The 21,845-nt window shown below is 42.8% G+C and overlaps 1 protein-coding gene across 3 annotated transcripts in view; it reads left to right on the top strand.

The window, feature by feature from the left end:
* IGF1R (insulin like growth factor 1 receptor) overlaps window positions 1–21,845 on the top strand; it is a 167,783-nt gene that overhangs the window by 113,755 nt on the left and 32,183 nt on the right. For all 3 annotated transcript variants that reach the window (XM_082060537.1, XM_082060536.1, XM_082060535.1), the window contains exons 3-9: window positions 7,885–8,197; window positions 10,766–10,911; window positions 12,597–12,741; window positions 18,032–18,246; window positions 19,971–20,097; window positions 20,901–21,139; window positions 21,592–21,759. In XM_082060537.1, the coding sequence (XP_081916663.1) occupies window positions 7,885–8,197; window positions 10,766–10,911; window positions 12,597–12,741; window positions 18,032–18,246; window positions 19,971–20,097; window positions 20,901–21,139; window positions 21,592–21,759 (1,353 nt within the window). The remainder of the gene's footprint in view (window positions 1–7,884; window positions 8,198–10,765; window positions 10,912–12,596; window positions 12,742–18,031; window positions 18,247–19,970; window positions 20,098–20,900; window positions 21,140–21,591; window positions 21,760–21,845) is intronic.

Below are 21,845 nucleotides of genomic sequence, written 5' to 3'. Positions count from 1 at the left end.
CTTTTACTGAAACTTTTTTTTCGTTTTTATAGCAATTAGCCTTCGACTGGAGCGGTGTTGGTGTCTGCCTCTAAGGCAAGCGTGATGTTTCATTGCTTACGCCAGAATAGTTAATCCTGTTGATGGGCTTAATACGTAAACGCGAAGGGCTTTCCTGAAACGAAGTGGGAATTGAATCCCTCCAAACCAGTGACTTTTTTTCCCCCCAAGATTAAACCACCATTATCTTTCAGCATAATTTAGTCCAGTGTGATAATGTAATCAAACTGTCTTCTTCCTTTAGAATAAATCTGAAATGTGAATAGTTCTCTTCCTCCAGCTGGGGTTTTGCCAGGACATGACTGACCAGCACTCCTTCCTTGCACTATATTAATTAAATCCCGTGAAGTTGATTGCCTTACACTTGCAGCATTTGGAAGCCAAGCAGATTAAACCTTGCTTTAAGCAACAACAAGCAAAACCCCGATATGTTGCTCGTAATCTGGAGTGAAAAGATAATTTGCTTCAGAGCCGTTCTGCAGCAACTCTTCTCTTACGCGTTACTGAAGAGTTCAGGAACTTCACTTTTCCCTTGAGAAATGTGACCGAATTTGTGACCGTGAGGTGATTACAGAGCTTGGGGAGCAGCTTTCACCACTGCGGGGTGCCCTCATTTTCCTGCCGTCGTCCCCACCGACATCGGTGTTACTCTTGCGGTTTGCATCTTCCAGGGGGAAATTTCCCTTTTCACAGAGGAAATGCTTCTAGAACAGTGCAGCACTGATGCTGAAACATTGCCCACCTATTTGTTCGCCTGGTGTTGGAGATAGAGTACAACTGGCCCAAACGCCTGCTCAATGCTTGTGTATACGCCTCAGTCGGGTTTGTTTATGTACTGAATTCGTGCTGGCCTGGAAGGGACAAAATGGGCTTGTTTTTTTCCTCTTTCTCTCGAGTGCCAGCTGCAATGGTGCCAGTCTGCGTTGTGCTGGGCAACGTAAACTGTTTTGGAAGAGAATGCAATTTGTGCTGCCCGGGTTTGTCAATAAGTCGTGTTTATTTGCACCTTCCTGGTCGTTAGTATTACGCACTTAACAGTGAATGGCGTAACTGTACGATCTGTCAGTTCCTGTTGACTGTGGGCTAAGGTGGTTCTTTTCTTCACTCGGGTTTCCATTTGCTCTAATTTCGGTGTGATGTGGGGAGCCGTAACGCTGCTGGAGCTTTTACCAGGGTTGATTGCTTCACTTGCAGAAAACCTGAAGGAACGGGAGGTTTTGCAGTGCCAAATAGTGTCCCCGAGTCCTCTAGTCACTCTCAATAAAACGCATTTAGCACATGTGCTGTTACATGTCACAGCTGGGTAGCCTGGAAGCTGTTTTGAGGTAACTTCAGGGGTGAAGAATGAAGGAGAGATGGCCAAAAGGGGGAGGGGGATGTCATCAAACTCCAGAGTATCCAACTGAAATATACTTTGGGTTGTTTCATCATAAGCTTTAGTAGGCTGCACTGTTATTTTCAGCTGGGAAGGAGAGCTACAGGTATGTTGTGCTGATGCGTTTGTGCATTTGGGGATTACAAACCGTGTCCTGGGCCTCTGGCTCCTTGGGCTGTGCTTTTCTGATACCTGTGCTGCTCTGAAACGCTGTAGGTACTGAAACTGTTCTGAGGGAAGGGGAAATATTGATGTTGACAAAAAAAAGTATAGAACTAGAGGGCATTGAGTACCTCACCACGACAATATGTTCTAGGCAAGTGTTTGTTTAATTGAATGATGAACATTCCCTGTCTATTTGATAGACTTTACTGCATCTGGGAGTCTCCAGGTGCTGAGCAGTGCTGGGCTTTCTTCTCACCTGCCTCTGCTCCTTCTTCTGCTTCTTTGCTCTGGAGTTGTCTACAGATGCTTCAGCTGAACAGTTGGATCCAACTGCTGCACGACTGGCTATACAGGCATTTAGTGTGGCATTGGTTTTCAACCATAACATCCTGAGAAAGGGGATGTGAGTGCATTCCTTTATCCATATCAGTATTTAATATTATTAAAGATTGAGCCTAGTGGGCTGATGTCGGGTCAGACAAATCCTTTGAGGGTTGTTTTTTTCGGTTCTGGGTGCCTCATCTCACTCATTCCTTACCATAGGGGATGCTGCGTACAGCTTCTGTGACAGACTGAAATACCAAGAAACAGGAGACCAAAAAGTATTGTGTGCAAGCTGACCAGATGCAGTTAAACTTCAGCTGGATTTGTACAGTGGGAAGAAGAAAATAATTCACAGAACCACTTCAAAATGATTTCAGGATGCTTGGAAAGGTCTGCCAGATAAAAATGGGCTGGTAGTGACTAGGATGTAAATACAGAAACACAAGGCTAGAGAAGTGATCTCCAGGCAGATGTAGCTTGCAGGCTGTACACTTAATGCCCTCTTTCTGTTTATTGGGGTAAGTTTGTGGAAACGTATCCAAATATTGTACTGGTAGGCACCCTTGTGTATGTGCTAGAGATTTAAGGGAGGAGGAGATGATCACTTTCAAGTCTTGCTCCCAGTGCTAGGTTGAGCTGAACCTTGGGGATCTTGGAGTTCATTTCAAAACCTGGCAAACTTTATGCCTTAACTACTAGAAAGTGGTTTGTTATGGCTTTTTTTTTATTTCAAGGTTTTCATTGAACGTGAATCTTTGAGAGTGCTGGGGGGAAACAGAAAACACACAAAAATATACCGTTGTTAATGTGTTGCTAATATGTGTTTCTGTAGCAATATAAAGGTTTTATACAGCTGCTCCAAGTGACCTCATCAATTTGGAGATGATTTGTTACCCATATTTCTGTGATCGGAACATGATAATGCATGGATTTAATATGTGCATTTCCTTATTGCAGCCTTTATTCTGTAGTTACTTGATTACAGCCCTGGCCATGAATCACTGGAACTGGATTTTCTGAGTAATGTCTCTCCAGTCTCTCACATTATACTGGGCAGAAGAAATCAGGTCCTGTACAGCCTGCCTGAGTATTTGAAGTCAGCTGTTTGCAAGCCCATACCAAAGTTCAGACTATTAAAATGCAATATTTTAAAATTTCTGTCATGTAGAGGGATTAACGTTCCAAAAATGACCATTTTTTTTTCTGTCTTTGTGGATAAATTTACACAGCTAATTTTTTTTCAGTACTTGGCTTGGAGAAAACGCTCCCTTCCTCCTCTGCTTTCCAAAACTAGGCTTCCCCCCGCCTTTTCCGAAACATCATGTTATGTGAAGGATGCTCTAAAAAAGCAGAAACAGTATATTAAAAAAAAAAAAAAAGGATCGAATATCATTTTACAAGGAGAGAAAGAATCTTAAAAAAAATATTTATCCCACACTTGGCAACCTTTTTGTTCGCCCGCATGTGCCTGGCGCGGTGCCACCCTTGGCAGAGGCCGGTGCCTCCGCTTGCCAGGGCTCTTCCTCTCCTGGCCGCCTCTGCACTCCCTGTGACCCATTGTTTATTCACCTGATTTCTCTGTTTCGGCGTTGCTGAAGTCACGGCGTCTCGGAGATGATAAGAACGCTTTGTCTGTCCAAACCGTACAATAACCGGGATGTGTTTGCAGCGAGCTTTAGCTTTGTGTGCGCTTCAAATAGCAGGAGGGATGAGGCGTCAGGCAAACTCAGGCTGTCCAAAAAGGAACCGCCGTAAATACAGAGAGAGATGATTTGTTTCTTTCCCAAATCTTGCTTTGTGTTTGCAATGTTGGTTTAGCATCTTGGGGGTTTTAATTGAGAATAATGGGTCTCTGAGTCAGATTCTCTAGGAGCTCCTCTTGTTTGTAAGATCTTTGCATGTAGCTTTACAGTATCTCCTTCCCGTATGTCAGGTCTGAATCTGATTTGCTTAGTAAGTGGGCGTCTTAAAATGAAATATTTTGCCTTTTTTGTGAGTGATCATAGTATCTTAATAATATTTGGAAAACCTGGTGAATTTTGTTGAAAAGGAAAACTTCTCATTTGGAGGAATCAGAGAGAAGGTGAAGCATGGATGGTGAAGCATGGATGCTGTTGGTTTTGCTCCGGTAAATTTGATTTGTGGCTACTGATACTCTTTAATGTCCTTCTCTGAAGACCAGATGATTATTCAGTACCTTCACTCCCCAAATGTAAACAGACGCTCTGGTCTAGTCAAGCTTCCATCATCTCGTTAATAAAGTCGGGAAGCTGCTGCAGGGTCTGCCCTTCTCCACGGCTTGCTTGGTCTTCCTTCTCCCATGGCTGCACTCCAAGGCCTCTGAAATTTTCCATTATCTTGGGAGCTCCACGTGATGGCAATTAAGCATTTTTTGCCCTTGTGCTTGTCAGCAAGGATTTGTTTGGCGGTTTGGGGTTTTTTTTGTGTACAGTCATCAGCCTTCTTGATCCATGTTGTACCTGGCTGGTAAATTCTGTCCCCAAATGTCAACCCACTATTTGCTTATATTTGCCTCTCTAATGTTCTTGTGGACTAAAGTCAACAAGTTATTGAGCATATTTCAGGGTTTTTTTTGGCAAAAGTATTTTGAAACCTGCATTTTAAATGTTTTGGTACACATCTAGCAGCCCAAGAAGCACTGTTTGGGAGGGCAGGGGGGATTTTAGGCCAGCCCGTGTTGTTTAGTAAGATTTTTGTAACAGGGATATCTGAAGGAACCGGCATCTAAGGCAGATAAGACTTTTTGTTGTTCATAATATATCTTAACACAGAGAAGTTCTTGTTCTCCCTCTTCAAAGAAACAGGATACCCGTATTGTCCCCAGGCTGAAAACTATGCCAACGTTAGCAAGAACAAGCGAAAAATAGGACTGAGCGAAACACAAGGTTGCTGAGCTTTTAAAAAATTATCTTCAAAAAGTATTCAAGAGTTCTTCTTAAAATGGTTGTGATTAAAATATTACTTACTATAGTTTTGAAAATCTGTTTCACTGATTGCCTTTTCCATGGGAACTTGTGTATCCTTCTGTGCTTCAATTTATATTTCTGTAGACGAGAGTCAGCAGATTTACCAGGAGATGCAGGGAATCCTATTTATATAGCAGACTGTTCATGAATGGCAGAGACATTAAGAGAATGTAAAAGTCTTTCCCAAGAATGAAATAAACTGGGTCTTTTTCTACTATATTTGTCTGAATACTTAATGTAGCAGCATTTGGTTTTTAGCAGATTTGCTAGATGAAAACAACAAAAAAACCCCTGTTACAGTTAACCAATACATTTAGTAATGAACTTTGTGGAGGCATGGGGGGTATGTGTTATGTTTTGGGTTTTTCTTAGTAGGGTTTTGAACGGGAAATGTAGCTACCACACAAAATCTGGCACCCACTCAGAACAGCAGTCCATCTGCTAGCAAGGCACACTGATTTTTTTTCTTTCTTTTTTTCTTATATTTCTTTTTTATCCCTTAGTAGTTGCAAATACAAGTAGTACTGTGTACCTCAAGGTGAGAGGCAATTCATGGTGCCTTACCGAGGTGGCATTTGGGCAGACAGTTCCTTTTACACTGGTGCAGGTTACTGTAAAAACAGAATATGCACCTGCATACTTGTTTTTGGATGAGGATAAGGTGTGTATTCAGCATCTACACAGCGCATTATTTAGCCGTGATTTCCTTTGTGTTCCTGCTCTTGGTGGTCTCACAAGTAACTGGCTGTGCAAAAATATTCATCATTTGGCCTGCGTGTGATATTTGTGCTACCTGGGTGGGCATCGGCCATACTTGTGCTCCCACCTCCTTGCTCTCATAGTTTCCCTCCCTCCCTCCCTCCCTCCCTCCCTCTATTTTTCCGCTTGGTTTCACTCTGAAAAAATGAGCATACAGGTCTGGAGCAGAGGTGTAACAGCACCGCGGTGGGTTGGAATAGCGGGATATGCAAGGGAAGGGCTGCAGGGTTAAGTAACGACTATTTTCTCATTAGAAAAGACGGATGAGCTCTTGGGCAACTTCAGCAGTACCTTCCTGCCCAGCAGACCTGCTGCATTCAGTTCAGTGTGTCCAGGCTACCTTTAATGCAGATTGTTGTGTTAGTAGTACCTGGCTCCGTGTATGCAGATATTGTGATGCTCCATATCCACCTGCTGATACAGGGGAGATACTGGTAAGGCTGCCAGGTTACTTGGAGAGTATCTGCAGGTTGAATTTCCTCCCCCAAAATCTTCCTTAGCTTTAATTATATAAGGAGAATAGAGCTTGGTGTCCGGGTGCATAAACTGGCAAAGTTGACACTTGGGGCTTAAAATAGAAAGTGAATAAAATTATGCAAGATTAGTGCTAGAACCATTTTGATAAGAAATGCAAAATTCTCCGATGGCAGTTTTACCAGACCTTTTCAAGGTGGACACTTCCTTAAAGCTGCCAGAAAAGGGCTTCTGGGAGTCAAAATTTGATGTAGGATGTTTAGGCCCTGATGCAGAGATATGAGCAGATTTTATTTTTTTTAATTATTGTCCTGCATCGTAATTGTGGTGCTGTGCTCAATAACGTTACAAAAACATACTGGAAAGCGTAGATCTCATTATGGGAAGAGGATGGGGACAAGTTTTTAGTGATTGGTCCTGCGTTAAAATGACACTCTAGTCGCAAACTGGAAGAGAAATTGCAATGCAAAACCTTTGTGGAACTCTTAGAGTTTCGTAAAATATTGTCTTTTTCTACAGGCCAGGCTCGGCAGCTCCCGTGTTCATTTTGGGATATTAACTTCTTTGCTTGTTTTGTCGGTTTTGCTTAAATCTTACAGTTTAAATGTCTTGTGGTACTTTCCTTGGATCTCCTGTAGTTGTACTACTGGAATTTTATTTTATACTGTTATTATTGGTAGTGTGTTTTAGCTAAGCTAGAAAGTGAAAAACAGTTACTTAATGCAAACCAGATTTCCTATCTGTTTTTGTTTACAGAGCCTCTGGCACACAGCTTGCGTGGCTAAAAGGCCATACAGCACTAATCAAAATGTTGTTGTTACATAAATATAATGCTGCCACTTCTTTTGATGTAGCGGTGGCGAGGTTGTCTGCTGGTGGTTCTGCTCTTTGTGTTTCTAAGCTGAAATGCTTTAACGTAAAATGAATGTCTCCATAAATTTGTGCCCCATTTTTTTTTTTTTCTCCATTCATATTTTGTTCTCTGAACCCAGAATTTGAGGATGGGGCAGAATTCTGTTACTCTCTTAACAGGAAAATAGTAGCTTTGTGATTCCACATCATTTGGTGTGTGCCATGCGTACTTCGTTAAACCTCATGTTGCATATATAAGTAACATCGGGCTGCTACATTGGGGTCAACCTAACTATGTGCTCCAGTACAGCAGTGCTTTATTGTGCAAGTGTAATTAAGTTGTCTAAAGGAAGCTTGTTTTCTTGCCAGTAGAAGACTTATTTGAGGTACAAACAGAAAATAGAGGAAATGCTTTGAAAGACAATCAGTCAACATTAAAAAAACCCAAACAAACAAAACAAAACAGAAGATCTGTTTGAAGTACAAATAGAAAATATAAGAAATTACTAGAGAGACAATCGGTCAACATTAAAAAAAAAAAAATTAACCATAATGCTAGTGCTCTATGTATGGAATAGGTTCTAGTAGGTTCCAGCGGAATGTATGGAGTAGGTTCTAGTACTTGGCCATTTCCATTATCCTTATGCTGATCTTACTTTCAACAGTTTTCCTTGTTATTTAATTGGCTCATGCTATAAACTTGATCTGAGAAAAAGATACTTTTCACACGACTAAACCTCAGAAAAACAGAGTTGAATTTGTCAGTTTTACAGGAGTTGCTTCTTTTGCGGAGATGCTCCAGAGCCCAGGGGATGAAAGCACAGGTTATGTGGATGAGTGCGTGCCCTGTAACGCCATTCTCTTTATTTCGTGCCCCTTGTTCACGCCTGCTCGCTTTCTGTCTTGCAGTGTGCCCCAGCTCGTGCGGCAAGCGAGCCTGCACGGACCAAAACGAGTGTTGCCATCCCGAGTGCTTGGGGAGCTGCACGGCGCCCGACAACAACACGGCGTGTGTCGCCTGCCGCAATTACTACTACGAGGGCGTCTGCATGCCCACCTGCCCTCCCAACACGTACAAGTTCGAGGGCTGGCGCTGCGTCACGAAAGAGTTTTGCTCTAAAGTCCCCGCCACCGAAACGAGTGAATACGAGAGGTTTGTGATCCACAACGACGAGTGCATGGCGGAATGCCCCTCCGGATTCATACGCAACGGGAGCCAAAGGTAACGCGGCTGCTGGGAGGCCCGTCAGAGTCATCACGTTTGGGTTTTTCCACCTCCTGTTCTGTGGCAGCCTTGTGATGTGAATTGCATTGGGTAGAAATGAGAACATGTTAATACAATGGGGAATTAAATGACATCCATGATACCTGCTTAGGTGAATTCACCATTGAAAGGTCTGATTGCCTGCAGTCCCGTGCATTGTCAGTTGCCACTGATTCTTCTGAAGGACTTGGGGAGGTCAGTTCAACACAGAACCAGGTCTCCGAGTAGACAGTAACAAAATGGAAGTGGAAGCCCAGGAACACAAGGTTGGGGCTTGACCAATGACCATTATCACACAGAACAAAGCAGTTATTCTGCTTCATAGATTATTTGCCTTATGTGTGTTTGCATTTCAGACACATGTATTATTTAGTATATTTAATGTTATTTCCCTTTTTTCACTCATTCCAGAAGATAAAAATGGTGTTTTAGAAGGGAGCAGTCATGAAGGTAGTGACAAAAATAATGCAGCAGGTGCCAATATTATACAGAATAATTTCCTGCAAGACTGTCACTCACCTACTCTTATTTAATTCCAACAGTTGGAGTGATGTATGCATATGATTTTGTTATTTTGCCAGTGCTTTAAGCAAACAGCCTTAGTTGCCTACTGACTGTAGGAAGCTATAGCCTGAGTAAAGGATAGTCAGCATGCTAAAATTCACAGTGCTTCAGTACTATATTAAAAAGATGCCTTTGTAGGTTGTTCTCTAAATCTTTTGGAAAGCTGGTTGCAGTGATACCCACACCAATGGTGTGTCTGTGCATGTGTGCCATCCATCCCTCGAATCGAAGAGCAGGGCGGTCTGTGGTTGGCATTGGGATGTAAGCAACTTCACACTGCTGGAATGCAGAGACTCACCTGAGAAATGTTCTGTTCTCATCTCCTTGAGCTCGTGGCACCAGCAGTGTGAACCGCTCACATGGCAGTGCCTGGGCATCTTATCTCAGCGTGCGCTGCTGCAGCCATTGAAAGGAGCTGGAACTCTAGGCCAGTGAATGTCGTGTTCCCCAGAGGTGGTGTTAACAAATAGTAGCAAACAGAAAGCGTTTCCAGCATTCTTTGTACGCTCACTTGAATGCCTCTTGCTTGTGTCCGCAGCTTTTAGTGGTTTGTAGCATGTTACAGTGCAAGATTTTTAAATAGGAGCTTACTACTAAGAAAAGGAAGCTTCTTTCTTTTATTGTTTACGGATGAAAAACTGTTATTATCAATTTACATGTTTCTTTAAGTCTCAGAAGAAAGTTTGGATCAATCTATTTTAAAAGGAATAGATAATCTGTGTTCATCAGTGTTGTCATCAGAAGCCTTTGTCTTTGGAGCTGGGTTTGGTTTTTTCATTTTTCCCCTCTAAAGCGATAAGGTAAAATAAGTAATGATGAAATTCGAAAGAAAGTGCTGTAATAAATGGAAAAATAAAAATGACCTTGAATCGTGAAAGACATTTACCAGGAGGAGTGATCAGAGGGCATGTTCTGTGGGCACATGGCGTGTTCAATTTTGAGATGAACATGCAGTCAGTGTAATATGGAGCCTTTAAAAAGCTGCTGTAGTCACAGGCTGGGCTGGCCTGCGTTCTTGTCCTTGAGTTTGGCCACTAAAAAATGCTGATGAATACTTGTGAGTATAAGAAGCAGCAGAATAGAGTTTGTGCTTCAGTTTTTTGTCCCTGCTTCTGACAGTCTAGTTTCTCTCAAGTTCAGGGCTGTGTCTGTCTTGGAGTTTTATAGTCGCTGGTGAACCCGTTCTCTTGCCATTTTGAACCTGCTGAGATTTCTGGCCAGTCTCTCCCAGTTCCTGTTGCAAATCAGTTTTGCCTTGTATCAGGATGCATCCTTCTCTTTGTTTAAGCTTGCTGCTTTAGTACGTTCGAAGCTGTAAAAAATAGTGAGCAATTCACTGCTGTTTTTTTCCACATCACTCACGACTATGTGCTCCCACACTTGTCTTTCCCAAGATAAAACAGCCACGAGTATGGAATTCCCTAGTGCTGAGCTTCAACTATGGATTTAAGGACACAGAGACAGACAACTTTATAAGAACTTGAACAATGTTTTCCAATCTCCTGTTCCTCGTTAGCCTGTTTTTGGAGGTTGGGCCTGGATTAGCCTGAAACTTCACAGCACTCTGAGGATGTCTGCATAAATGAGACGAGTGGTCTTTCTGGGTATAATTTAGAGCAAATGCACAAATACAAAGGCGCTGGGTTTTACCTGAAGTGCCTTCCACTTTGGAAGGACCGCAAAGTCTGCCCGAAGCTGGCAGGCGGTGGGTATGGGGTCCATACGTTCACTCCTGGGTTGCTGTAAACAGGAGCTGCAACGCTCCAGCATCTCTGGAGTCCAGGGGGCGAGTGATCCAAGTTACCTGCAGCCCTCTGCAAAGTGTGGGGACTTCCATTCTACTTTGAAGGATTTCTCTGAGCTCTAAAGGGAACTGTCTTTTGAAATTTGACTGAAGGCAGTCCATAGGCTCAAGAGTTGTGTATCGTTGCTTATTTTGGGTCTCCCTTTCTTTCCTACCAGCATGTTCTGCAGTCCTTGTGAGGGGCCTTGCCCCAAAATTTGTGAGGATGGGAAAACGAAGACCATCGACTCTGTCACGTCAGCACAAATGTTGCAGGGATGCACAATTCTCAAGGGAAATCTGCTGATTAACATCCGTCGTGGAAGTAAGTGATTGCCCTCTCTTTAGGAACCTCTGATAAGGCTGCTTGTAATATTTTTTTCGTTTGTCTGTCAGCATAATGATAAGAACATTAAAAACTCAGCAAACTGTTTGCTTTCCGGTGCTCCCGTTTGGTTTGGCCCACTGTAGCACCATTCTCCAGCACGCAGATGGAATAGGTGGTCAGCTACCAAGTTACAAGGCAGTGAAAGCTGGTATTTTTCTAAGCATTTTTGGCAGAACAGGGAACCAGGATTAGGCAGCGAGATGAGCAGTAGTCCCAAAGGAATAATAAAGGCCTGAGAAGGTGGAAAAGTTGAAAATCCTCACATCTGTGTAGGTAAATAACTTGTCTGCTACTAAGACATGGCACTGTAAGACTGCATTTCCTCACTTTTTAAGGCAAGGTGTGGTGTTTTGCTAAAACATGGAATCCAGAGGGCTGAGAGCTCTTACAAAGCCCAGCACTGTGCCTCTGGATGGCTGTCAGTAGTGAGCTGGCCACCTTTGTCACATATCTTGAACAAGCGCTGGATTCAATTTGTCAGAGCAGTGATTCATCAGCCAGGGAAGTGTTGACGGTTGATGAGCTCTTAAAAGGAGACTAAAAATCACTGTTAGTTTTTATTGGAGATTTATCTCCCTATGGAAGGTCCCTTTAGGTTTCATGAATAAGGTTGAAAGATTGAGATGTATTTTATTCCCTTTATCCTGCTGAATGAAAACTTCAGGGTTCAGAAGCAGGAGCATGTGGATGATTTCACTCATGGTCCCACTGCTACAGGTACAATCTTCCCTTATGGGGAGATGTTCCGTTTACTTAGGGCAAGCGTGGGGCTTTTTATTTGTTAAGTGTTATAATAGAGTGCTGAAGAGCATCTGCTTCCTTCCAGCTTATTTGGTATGGGAACCAACCATTGGTATTTGGTAATTCGGCTTCCCAGCTGTCTGTTAGGACTTTGGTTTGTTTATGGCAGCAAACAAACCCCACTGCAGCTTCTCCCATCCTGAGTGTTTTAAAACTTCACAACTGCAGTATAACTGCGCAGGATAATGACACCAGGTAACAGACATGGGCCAGGGATTGATGGAGATCATAGAAAATCACCTTTAGCAAGCTACATGGAACATGCTCCATGGAATGAGGACAGCTTTATCATTTTGTCTTTGCTGTTTCATTAAAAGTTCTCCGTTTGGTAGCCAGAGCTTTCTAGATCACTGAAAGCAACGCATCGTGCCCCAGAGGAGACCAATAGCATACCTCCACCTTCTCATCCCCAGTCTCGTTCTCCGTTTTCCAGTGGAGCTTTCTGCCTGAGCTTTGCTCTGTAGCTGAAGAGCAATTCCCGTTCCATGGATGTGAACGTTTACACAAGGGTCTTTTCATCCCTGCCGGAATGCTGGCTCAACAGTCGGTGCTGGCTTCAAAGTGCAGTGTCCATGGAAAAAGCAGGTTCGCCAGTATGGAAAAGCAAGACTGGTTTTCCAGTGTTGCTCTGTGGCTTTATTTTGCCCTTCAACCATCTGTTCACACAGGGAACTGTTACTGGGCAAGGAATACCAGCATCTCTCATTTTCAAAAGCAACAAATAGAGATGTTTTCTTTAAATGATCTAATACTGCATTTAGCAGGATAGCAGTTAAAGCTATGAGTTCTGTGATAATCAGATTACTTTTTTCTTACTATAGATAACATTGCCTCAGAACTGGAGAATTTTATGGGTCTGATTGAGACAGTAACAGGGTATGTGAAGATTCGCCATTCCCATGCATTAGTCTCCCTGTCTTTCTTGAAGAACCTGCGGTATATTCTGGGAGAGGAACAGGTGGACGGGTAAGTGTTCGGATATTTGTAAATGCAATTTCAGTTTAATAAAAAGCCACAGAGATTGTCTCCTAATAAACATTCATGTACCACTTAGTAGAATCTTCTCTTCCACTAGTATGCAATGTTTTTCTCCTAATGAACACCATTGCATAGTCATTGCTCATTTGGATTACTGGCCGAGTCAGCATACTAAATTGAGTCTATTAAAAGCGTTTGTATCGTAACTTTGCTGCTGCTTTTCACTTTAGGTTTTTCTGGGGAGATTCTTCACGTTGATGAAGTGTCCTCATTTGTTCTTGTTTTCATTGAGAAAAGAGCATCTTCAGAAACAATTGGATTTCCTTGCAGTTCTTCACTGTTGGATTTTAGCAGAGTTTTATGGAGAACTTCAGCTGGAAGGGAACCCAAACCTTTGCTAACCAGGGAGTGCAACTGGAAGTGACCCAACTAGTATGATATTGTTTGCAAGTTGCATTTTTTTGCAACTCTGTGAAATGCTAACATTAGGCGATTATCCATTGAGCAGAAAAAGGACTGGTCACAAAAAGTAAAGCAGACCCCCTTGAAGTGTTTTCTGTGAGTGATATTGCTTCTGTAATGTATCTAATTACACAGTGTGGGATACTTTTTGCTGTGTATAACTCCAGTTTTCCTATGATGGTAAGAGAGAGCCATGACAAAAGATTTCGTCTCCGCAGAACTCGCAGTGCTGAGATGTGGTGATGGCTCTTCAGCAAACAGCCTTGCTCTTTCTCTTCCTGAGTCAAGTAGCTGTCCCAAGTTTAAACCAGTAATGACAGAAGTAATGAAGAATTTTCAGAAATCATTTAAGAATAGGTAGTGGGAGGGTCATGGGAAAGGTTGCTTGTGTCTGATTTATCTGCCCCAACAGGATAAAGTTACAGCATGAGGGACTCTTCACAACCTCCCTCTTTCTCTCAGGCCAGGCTTTGGTCAGCCGTAAGTGCTTAAAATTCCACCATGTGACAGAGCGAGTTAAAGGGCAGCTCTTCATCCTGCACTTGCAGAAGCGCGCTGTCCTTTTCAGTAAGAACACCGGCTCTACAGAAAAGCTTCTTTCTAGTTGCAAATCCTAGAGGCTTGTCACTTTGCCGAGCACGAGGCTCATTCAGCCCACTTGCGATGTGGTGTGTGCTCTCACAGATACTCCAATTATTGATTTGCCTTTTCTTCTCTCCCTTGTTCGTTTTAAATTTGAGTTTAGCTTTGTGTTTCAAGTAGTAATTATGTTTATGGTACCTTGTATGTCAGCAGGCAGAGCTGATACGAAGGGAAATAGCAGGTTTTTAAATCGATTCCCAAATAGAGAAGTAAATGGTGCAGCTTTGCAGAGGAAAACGGGACCGAGTGGGGAAGGCAAGATAGATCCATAGTGAAGAGCTACTTGTGCTAAAATTCACCTGTGTTAGGAAATGACTGCAGTTACTTACTGTGGGTCAGGGTCATTGTCTTTGCTTGGAAAGCATCAAGCCTAATTTAGGCATTACCAGAGTCCAAATAACATTTCCAAAAGTACTCAGATGGAAGCAGGCGCTCGGCAAGGAGGAACCGAGCTTGAATAATCACTTTGGCAGAGTTCTGAACAACAGGGAGTGGAGTCTTAACCTGGGAAGTACTGGACTGCTGAACAATAGCTGTTTATGCCCCGTCGCTGTGGGGGGCAAGGGGGAGGTTAATTTCACATCCATTGTCATAGTTGTTCATTACACAACTGACCTCATCACCACCTCTTTTTTTTTAATTGAACTGGACTAACAGAATGCTACTTCACTATTTCTTTCTTCCTTATTCAGTTGCCGGTGCCTGCCTCAGTTATCACGGAGAATGGAAAGTTCAGAGGGAATTTGTTTGTTTTCAGAGTTATTCATTGCCTCTTTTGAACGCCGTGTCCATAGTGAACGTGCTCTCATGGCAGGAAAAAAAAATTGTCTTTGCAAATAGGGAAACTGAAATGGAGAAGTGCTGGAGGTACCTCGGTGTCATTTGCAGGATTTTGATTCCTGGTCTGGTGTTTGCTTTGCCAGACCCCTCTGTCCTCTGGGGTGCTGCGTGTTCCTCGCTGTCATCGGCCGCAGCTGCCGTGTTGATGGATGGCATGTGGGCAGCGCTTCTCAAAGTGTCTCCAGGTTGGGTACTTGGAAAATGAACCATTTGTGGCCTTGAGGAGCGAGTGAGGATGGTGGCTGAGGCAGAGTTGCTCCTCTGGAACCGACCGGCTGCTGTCGTGTCTCATCTCCTGCAGCAGATTGGGGGCAGTCTGTATAAAAGCAAAACAACTCTCCCCGTTTTCTGTGTTGTTTTGAAGCAGGGGCATCAGTAGCTTTCAGGCTTGTTGGAAAAGAAAGTGAGTTAGGGAGTTTGTACACTGGGTTTGGGAGGGGGGTTCAGGGAGCTCATCAGTTTACCTTTTCAAATGGGACAAGAAAGCGCTGAGCTTCAGTATTTATAAGGTGCATTATTTCCAGATCCACAGGTTAGTATAAAAGCCCCTCATTTCCTATCCATGTATTTACCTGTGGAGGTGAATTCTTGACCAAAATCACCACATCTTCTCTTCGGGCTGTCTCACAGGGTTGCTTGTCTTGTCCCTGGGTAGTCGGTCTGTCCCAAACCTCTGCTGCCTGGTCATCTCCTGCAGCTCATCCACTGCTCCAGCCACAGTCCTCTGCCCCTTCTCGTTGCCTTCTTCGTGCAAATCCCTTGTCTTTATGGATCATGCTTTACTCTCTTATCACTGTTGTACTTACCTGATCGTTGTCCCTTTCAGGAGCTTTTTAGGCCCTGTACGCTATGCAGGAGGATAAAGGGTGATGGAAAGCTTGTTGAGATGTTTTCATCACCCCCTCTCCTTTTGGTTTGGATCTCATGTTCTGCCTCACTGCTTCACGATGGGTGACTGCGCACAGATGTAGCATTGCGTGCAGATACAGCGTGAAGCAGGTTTTTTGTGCATGCAGTCAATAATTAAGTGGCCGTGGGTGCTCTGCAGTTGGGGATACACATCACGTAGTGGGAATTCTCTCTTGTGGGTGTGCTTGGGTTATGCAGACCGCCTTGAGGCTTTTTATGGCAAGCCTGGGACCAGATGTGCCTCCTACTCCTGTTCAGAGGTTCAGCCTGTCCTTCAGGCCGTAATCTCCACTCATTCCCTTAGTTACTGTCTCCAGGGTTTGACTGGCAGTGCTTTGTTTTCCTACAGTGAATCTTTTATTCTTTCCATGCTATCTTCCTTGGCATCCTGATTTTTTCCACAGCTGTTAGAGCCAAAGTCTGATATAATCTTTATTTATAACTGTATAACCTAAGCCCTCTGCTCCACCTTTCAAGCCATGCAGCACTGTACCTCCCCTGGGACTGGGACTGGATGAAGCCCTCCAAGTGTGTTTTCCCTGGTGCTTTGAATGGCGCTGGAATAGCTTCCACTAATTTATACTTTCAGTGTATGTATGTAAACCCTTAGGACCTGTTTGCGTTGCCTCAGATGGCTTAAGCATCTGAGCGACGGTGACTCCCAGCTCTGGCCCAGTTGCTGTGTGAAGCACCCGTGTGTGCTTGATTTGCCTCCTTTATTCACACTCTCGAAAGCTTAGGCACATTGCTTTAATACAAGAATTACCTCTGGTGTCTAAAGCATAATTACCACAGTTGTGAGCAGGAGGCAGACTAGTCTGCTATTAAACATTTAAGATGGTTTCTGTAGTCGTGGAGCCACACGTCTGTTTATTGTGTTCAATCTGAGTCCAGCTTTTTTTTTTTCTTTCTTTTTTTCTCCTGAAAAGCTTAGTTGCCATCACTTAATCACACAGCTAAGTATGGTGAAGTGTCATCTCAGCAATACACAGGGAGCTGCAGGGATTTTAGTCATCTGTAACAGAGTAATAGGTGTCTCAAATAAACACGGTTTTTGATGATGTCTGTCAAATCCCACATGCAGTTTAGCATCCTTGTTCTCTCCTGGCAAGATGCATTTAAAGCACAAACATGGATGTGCTCCTTTGTCAACTGAGCACATTTTTCTCAGCATCCATCTGAAGTGACACCAGCTAGATTGACTTCATTAGCCATCAAGTCCTGAATAATTAGGGGACAGTTGGAAATGGGAGAAACAACTTATATTTCACATTTTTTCTGAAAATATACTCATCATTTTGCTATGTTACAAGAAACTGCAACCGTGGTCTGCACAAATTCCAACCAGAATATACAGTTTTCACTTCAGGCTGGATAAGAGAGGAATTGATGCTAAATTTTAAATGAAGTAGTTGAAGGAAGACCATAGCTAAGTAGTATGTCAGCTTCCTATGAGCCCCATGGTTTGTCTGCCTTGTTACTCTGTAGAAACTGTGACTGTAGTTAAAAGGATTTGTAAAAGCCTAGTTTAACTACGCTGACGTGGGCTTAGCGATGGCTTGCAGAGGTTACGAGGCCTCATTGTGTTAATAATGGATTTCGTGTTGATGTAGTTAACATTGGTGGGACTTTCCACAGGAGAGTTTGATAATCCTGCCACGATGGGTTGGTTTGATTTGGGTTCATCAGCTCCACAGACCTTTTACTCATTTCCCAATTGTTTGTTCCTGTTCCTACTCTCCCACAATGTGTCTTTGCAGGTATTGTCTTGCCGCTGATGCAGAGGCTGTAATCTTGCTTTTGCTGCACCTGTGTTTTTCTTCCAATCAAGTGGTACCATGAATTTCTTAATAGGATTTACGCACACAACTTTACATTTTGTGTTTACTTAGCATGATGTAGGAAATCTTCATTGGGCCAAGAGGTAAACTAAGACAGAGAGACAAGGAAACCTCACTGTGCAAGCTCCTCTAGTTGCTTTTGTAAATGTAAACAAGGCAGCTATGTTTACAGTTTTATTTCATCATCAGAACCGCACCGTGCTTTTCCTCCCATAAGGTATGCAGGGTTATTGCTTCCGACTTGCCACAAAATGGAAAATCCAGCGTAGAGACCTGCTGTTCAGAGGATATGGATTTATATTCCTCATAACAGCTTCCACACACTTACTAAAACACATGTTGGAGTGGCCTTCACCTGGTGTGCTGTCAGCTTGGAGTGTTGTGGTTATTTCCTGCCCTCTGACCAAAGTGAGCGTTCAGGGGAGACTTGCTCTGTGGGGGAAAAGAAAATCCTTTACTCTGCTGAACACCCATTGAAAGCATTAAGAGGAAACACAGTCTGTTAAAGTTTGCTTGTAGTGAGGTATCCTTGGAATTGGCTATGAATTAAAACTAATATTTTTCCTTCAAAAATCTGTCTCTAGGAATTATTCCTTCTATGTGCTTGATAACCACAATCTTCAGCAGCTGTGGGACTGGAACCATCATAACTTGACAATCAAGGAGGGGAAAATGTACTTTGCATTTAATCCTAAACTGTGTGTTTCTGAGATTTACCGGATGGAGGAAGTTTCAGGAACCAAGGGCCGACAGAGCAAAGGAGATATAAATCCAAGGAACAATGGGGAGAGAGCCTCTTGTAAGTAAAAGCCATTTGATGAAGACGACTGCTTTCCAAATCATGTTTTTTGTGACAGCAACAGCATATAACAATAAGAACATACCTGGAGAGTGAGAAATATGGGTATATCCAGCAAGGAGCAGTTTCTCTCTTTCCTTCAGAAAAGTACATCATTATTGGGTGTTTGCTCAGATATCTGCTCTTCCTTGAAACTAAGGCTGCTGAATAACAATTCCATAGGCGCAAAAACAAACTGTTTCTGTGATGTTCAAGCTTTTTTTCTGCTTCTGCCAAATATTATACCTTGTTGCTAGAAACATTCGCTGTAAACTTAGTTTTCTGTTCTTTATTTTCAAATTATTTGCTTTCAAATTGAGAATACTTTTCAGTATTCTAGACTATTTCTAAATTTCAGTGTCTCTGCATTTAATTTTGGATTCTGCAATGATCAAAGTTACTGGAAAGTTTTCTTTTGGTGGTCTTCACATCAGGTCTCCAGGTGTAACCAACACATTTAAAAGCACTGTCTCACCTAGGAGTTAAGGTGACAGAATGCTTACAAATTTGACCTCGTACTCAGACTCTTAGAACTGACAGCGCGTTTTTCTTCGGTCTGTTTGTGGTGTTCTCGGAGCTGAGTAAATTGAAATGGATCTTATGTGCGAGTCCAGTCCCCTTGTTCTGGATGGTGTTTACACAACCGGGGCGCGTGCTCTGGGTGTCTCTTTAGGCGGGATGCAGAGACCGGCGGGCGCAGATCCGTGTAGCGCAGTCCGTTCCCTGCGCGTTGCACAGAGCAAACGCTGCGGTGCTGGGGGGTTACGGACGCGCAGCCCGGCCTTTCTGCCACGGAGCCCAGTGCCAGCTGCTGCCCGCTTTATAAAAGCATTACAGAAAGCTTTCTGACTCTGGGAGGGGGAAAGAATCAACAACAGCTAAACTGCCTTTGAAAAGATAGCACCAATAGTGCCAGTGTACATGAGGGTGAAAACCCCTTTATTTTCAGAGGCTTCTGTGGAGCGTTGGAAACTAACTCACAGCTGACACTCGGAACACAGTTTCTTCATGCGAGAATGAAGTTTTTAAAATGCTGTTTTGTTTTGGGTTGAAAGCTCAGTGGTAGTGAGAAGTCATTCATCTCAAAGCTGGATCTTCCATCCAGCTCTGTTCACAAGAGGAGCTGGAAGCTGCTGCCATCGGATGGTTGTGCTGTATATGAACTGAATTTTGGAGTTCGTGGTCCAGTCTCTCATGAGTAGGAATGTAAACTGCTTTGTCCTTTCCATGTTGTCCAGAGCAACAAATTGTAGTCATCAAAAGTTGTTCTGGAAGGTGAGAACGCAGAGAACAGTTACTGCTCTGCGTGTGCGTTGGAGTTGGATGATAAATTTAGTGCTTCTAAGCCAGTCCTGTGAATAAACAGACCTTCCATTCCTCTCTCCAGGAGAGTCCAAAGTAGTTCTCAAGAGCTTTCTGATGATGCTTTAAAAGAAAATCCACTTCAGAAAAAATGTAGCTCCAACACATTCTGAAATGATTGCCAAGGTCACTGCTTACCATTAAGCACATGAACGTAGTAGGATGAAATACGAAGCTCTGCAGAGACAGAGGCTGCTGGTGTAATGTGGTGTCATGGGCACTACTGGAAAGGCTAATTAGCTAAAAATGCTACCTAAGAAACGGCGAAAACTGACAGGCGATGAGAGGCTAACTCTGTCACGTCCTTTCATTTTGTATTGCAGGTGAAAGCCACATTCTGCGTTTTGTTTCCAACACGACGCTCAAGAATCGGATTAAACTAACGTGGGAACGGTATCGCCCTCCAGATTATCGAGATCTCATTAGCTTCACTGTTTACTACAAAGAAGCGTAAGTAGATGTCGTCAGAGACTAGTCAGAATGGTCCAAGGAATAGGAGACAGTTCTGTTCTGACTGTTGGTTTATTAACAAGAGAAGTTAGTCAGCAGAGTCCCTGGGGTGGTTCTGTTTCACACAGTTCATACATCTAATCCAGTTTACATATTTCATCCTCAAGTCCCACTTTTGTTCAAGTTCTTTTCTTGGTGGAGCACAAGCCCCTTTTAAAAAGAGGATTGTTTTGAGTGAAGCCTACAAATGGATTCTAAATCCATCAGGAAGTTTCAGATTAAAAAAAATATAAAAATCAAATGAGATGAGATGGATGGCTTAGCCCTTCTCAGGGGTCTAATTTGGAGCTCTCCTAAGTTGTGTCATTGTGTTTACCAAGACCTCTTCCTTCTCTAGTCGTAGTACTGACTAGAGAGCATCACAGATCAGGAGTTTGCCCTGTCACCTTGATAACTTGTCCGCTCACGGTTTGGGGTTATTTAGATTATCTAACTTGGGAAGTTTCTGCATTGGTATCTCTTGATAATGAAGGAGTGGGGCAGTTGCTGGAGGATCCTAATTTCTTGGGAGGTGTCTCTGCCTTTGCACATCCTTGTAGTGTCTCAGATTTAAAATAGACAAAATAAAAATTGTAATGCTTGGAAATAAATACAATTTTTATTCTGTTTTATTTTGCTATGGAAAACAAGTAAGCTTAATTTGTTTCACTGAGCAACACTGAAGTGAGGCACTCTCATGAGTATATGACAATTTTTAGGAGAAAATAAGTATTTTGTACTATTTTTTTCTTTAAATATTTCAGACCATTCAAAAATGTGACTGAGTACGATGGGCAAGATGCGTGTGGCTCCAATAGCTGGAACATGGTCGACGTTGACCTGCCACCGAACAAAGAGAACAATCCTGGAATTCTGCTGCAGGGATTGAAACCTTGGACTCAATATGCCATATATGTTAAGGCTGTTACTCTCACAATGATGGAAAACCATCATATTCATGGAGCAAAAAGTGAAATTGTATATATACGAACCAATGCTGCAGGTGAGATCCTGGGCTGTTGGGTAAGAGGTTGATAACACTGCAGGTATGCTTATTTTTATGCATGTTCTGTTCTTAATACAGAAATTATATGCAGAGGATGTGCATAATGCTAGAAAGTTTCAGTAACTATGAAAGCAGCATTAAGATTTGAATTACAACTCTGTGGTTGTTCAGACATAATTTTCATTGGGGACTATGGCAGCTTTTTAGATTTAGGATTTCTATTGGTGAAGGTAAATATAAGTACAGTTTCAGATTGCGACTACAGGTGATTGTAGTTGAACCCTTAATAACTATTGTTAGTGGGGTCTAAGTAGGAATTCTTTGCTTTGAAATAGATGTTTTTTCTTGTAGTATGGATATGGATTGGGATTCACTTTGAAAGTTTGCATCAAAATGCATTGTAGAATGCTCTAGATTTAAATACCTTCCTTTTATTTTTTCCCTTCCAGTGCCATCCATTCCTTTGGATGTTATTTCAGCATCCAACTCCTCATCCCAGCTGATTGTGAAGTGGAACCCTCCCTCTCTTCCCAACGGCAACCTCTCGTACTACATCGTACGATGGCAGCAGCAACCTCAGGACAGTTACCTTTACAGACACAATTACTGCTCCAAAGGTAGGAACAGGAAACGTGGTTGTGTTGAGACGCTTGTGACTCTTACCTGCCAGTGCACTTTATTTATTAGAGCTAAAACCTTTGCC

Source organism: Streptopelia decaocto, assembly GCF_964273445.1.
Source record: "Streptopelia decaocto genome assembly, chromosome: 9".
Lineage (NCBI taxonomy): Eukaryota > Metazoa > Chordata > Aves > Columbiformes > Columbidae > Streptopelia > Streptopelia decaocto.
Note: the sequence above shows the minus strand (reverse complement) of the source record. Positions and strands in the feature narration are given on the sequence as shown.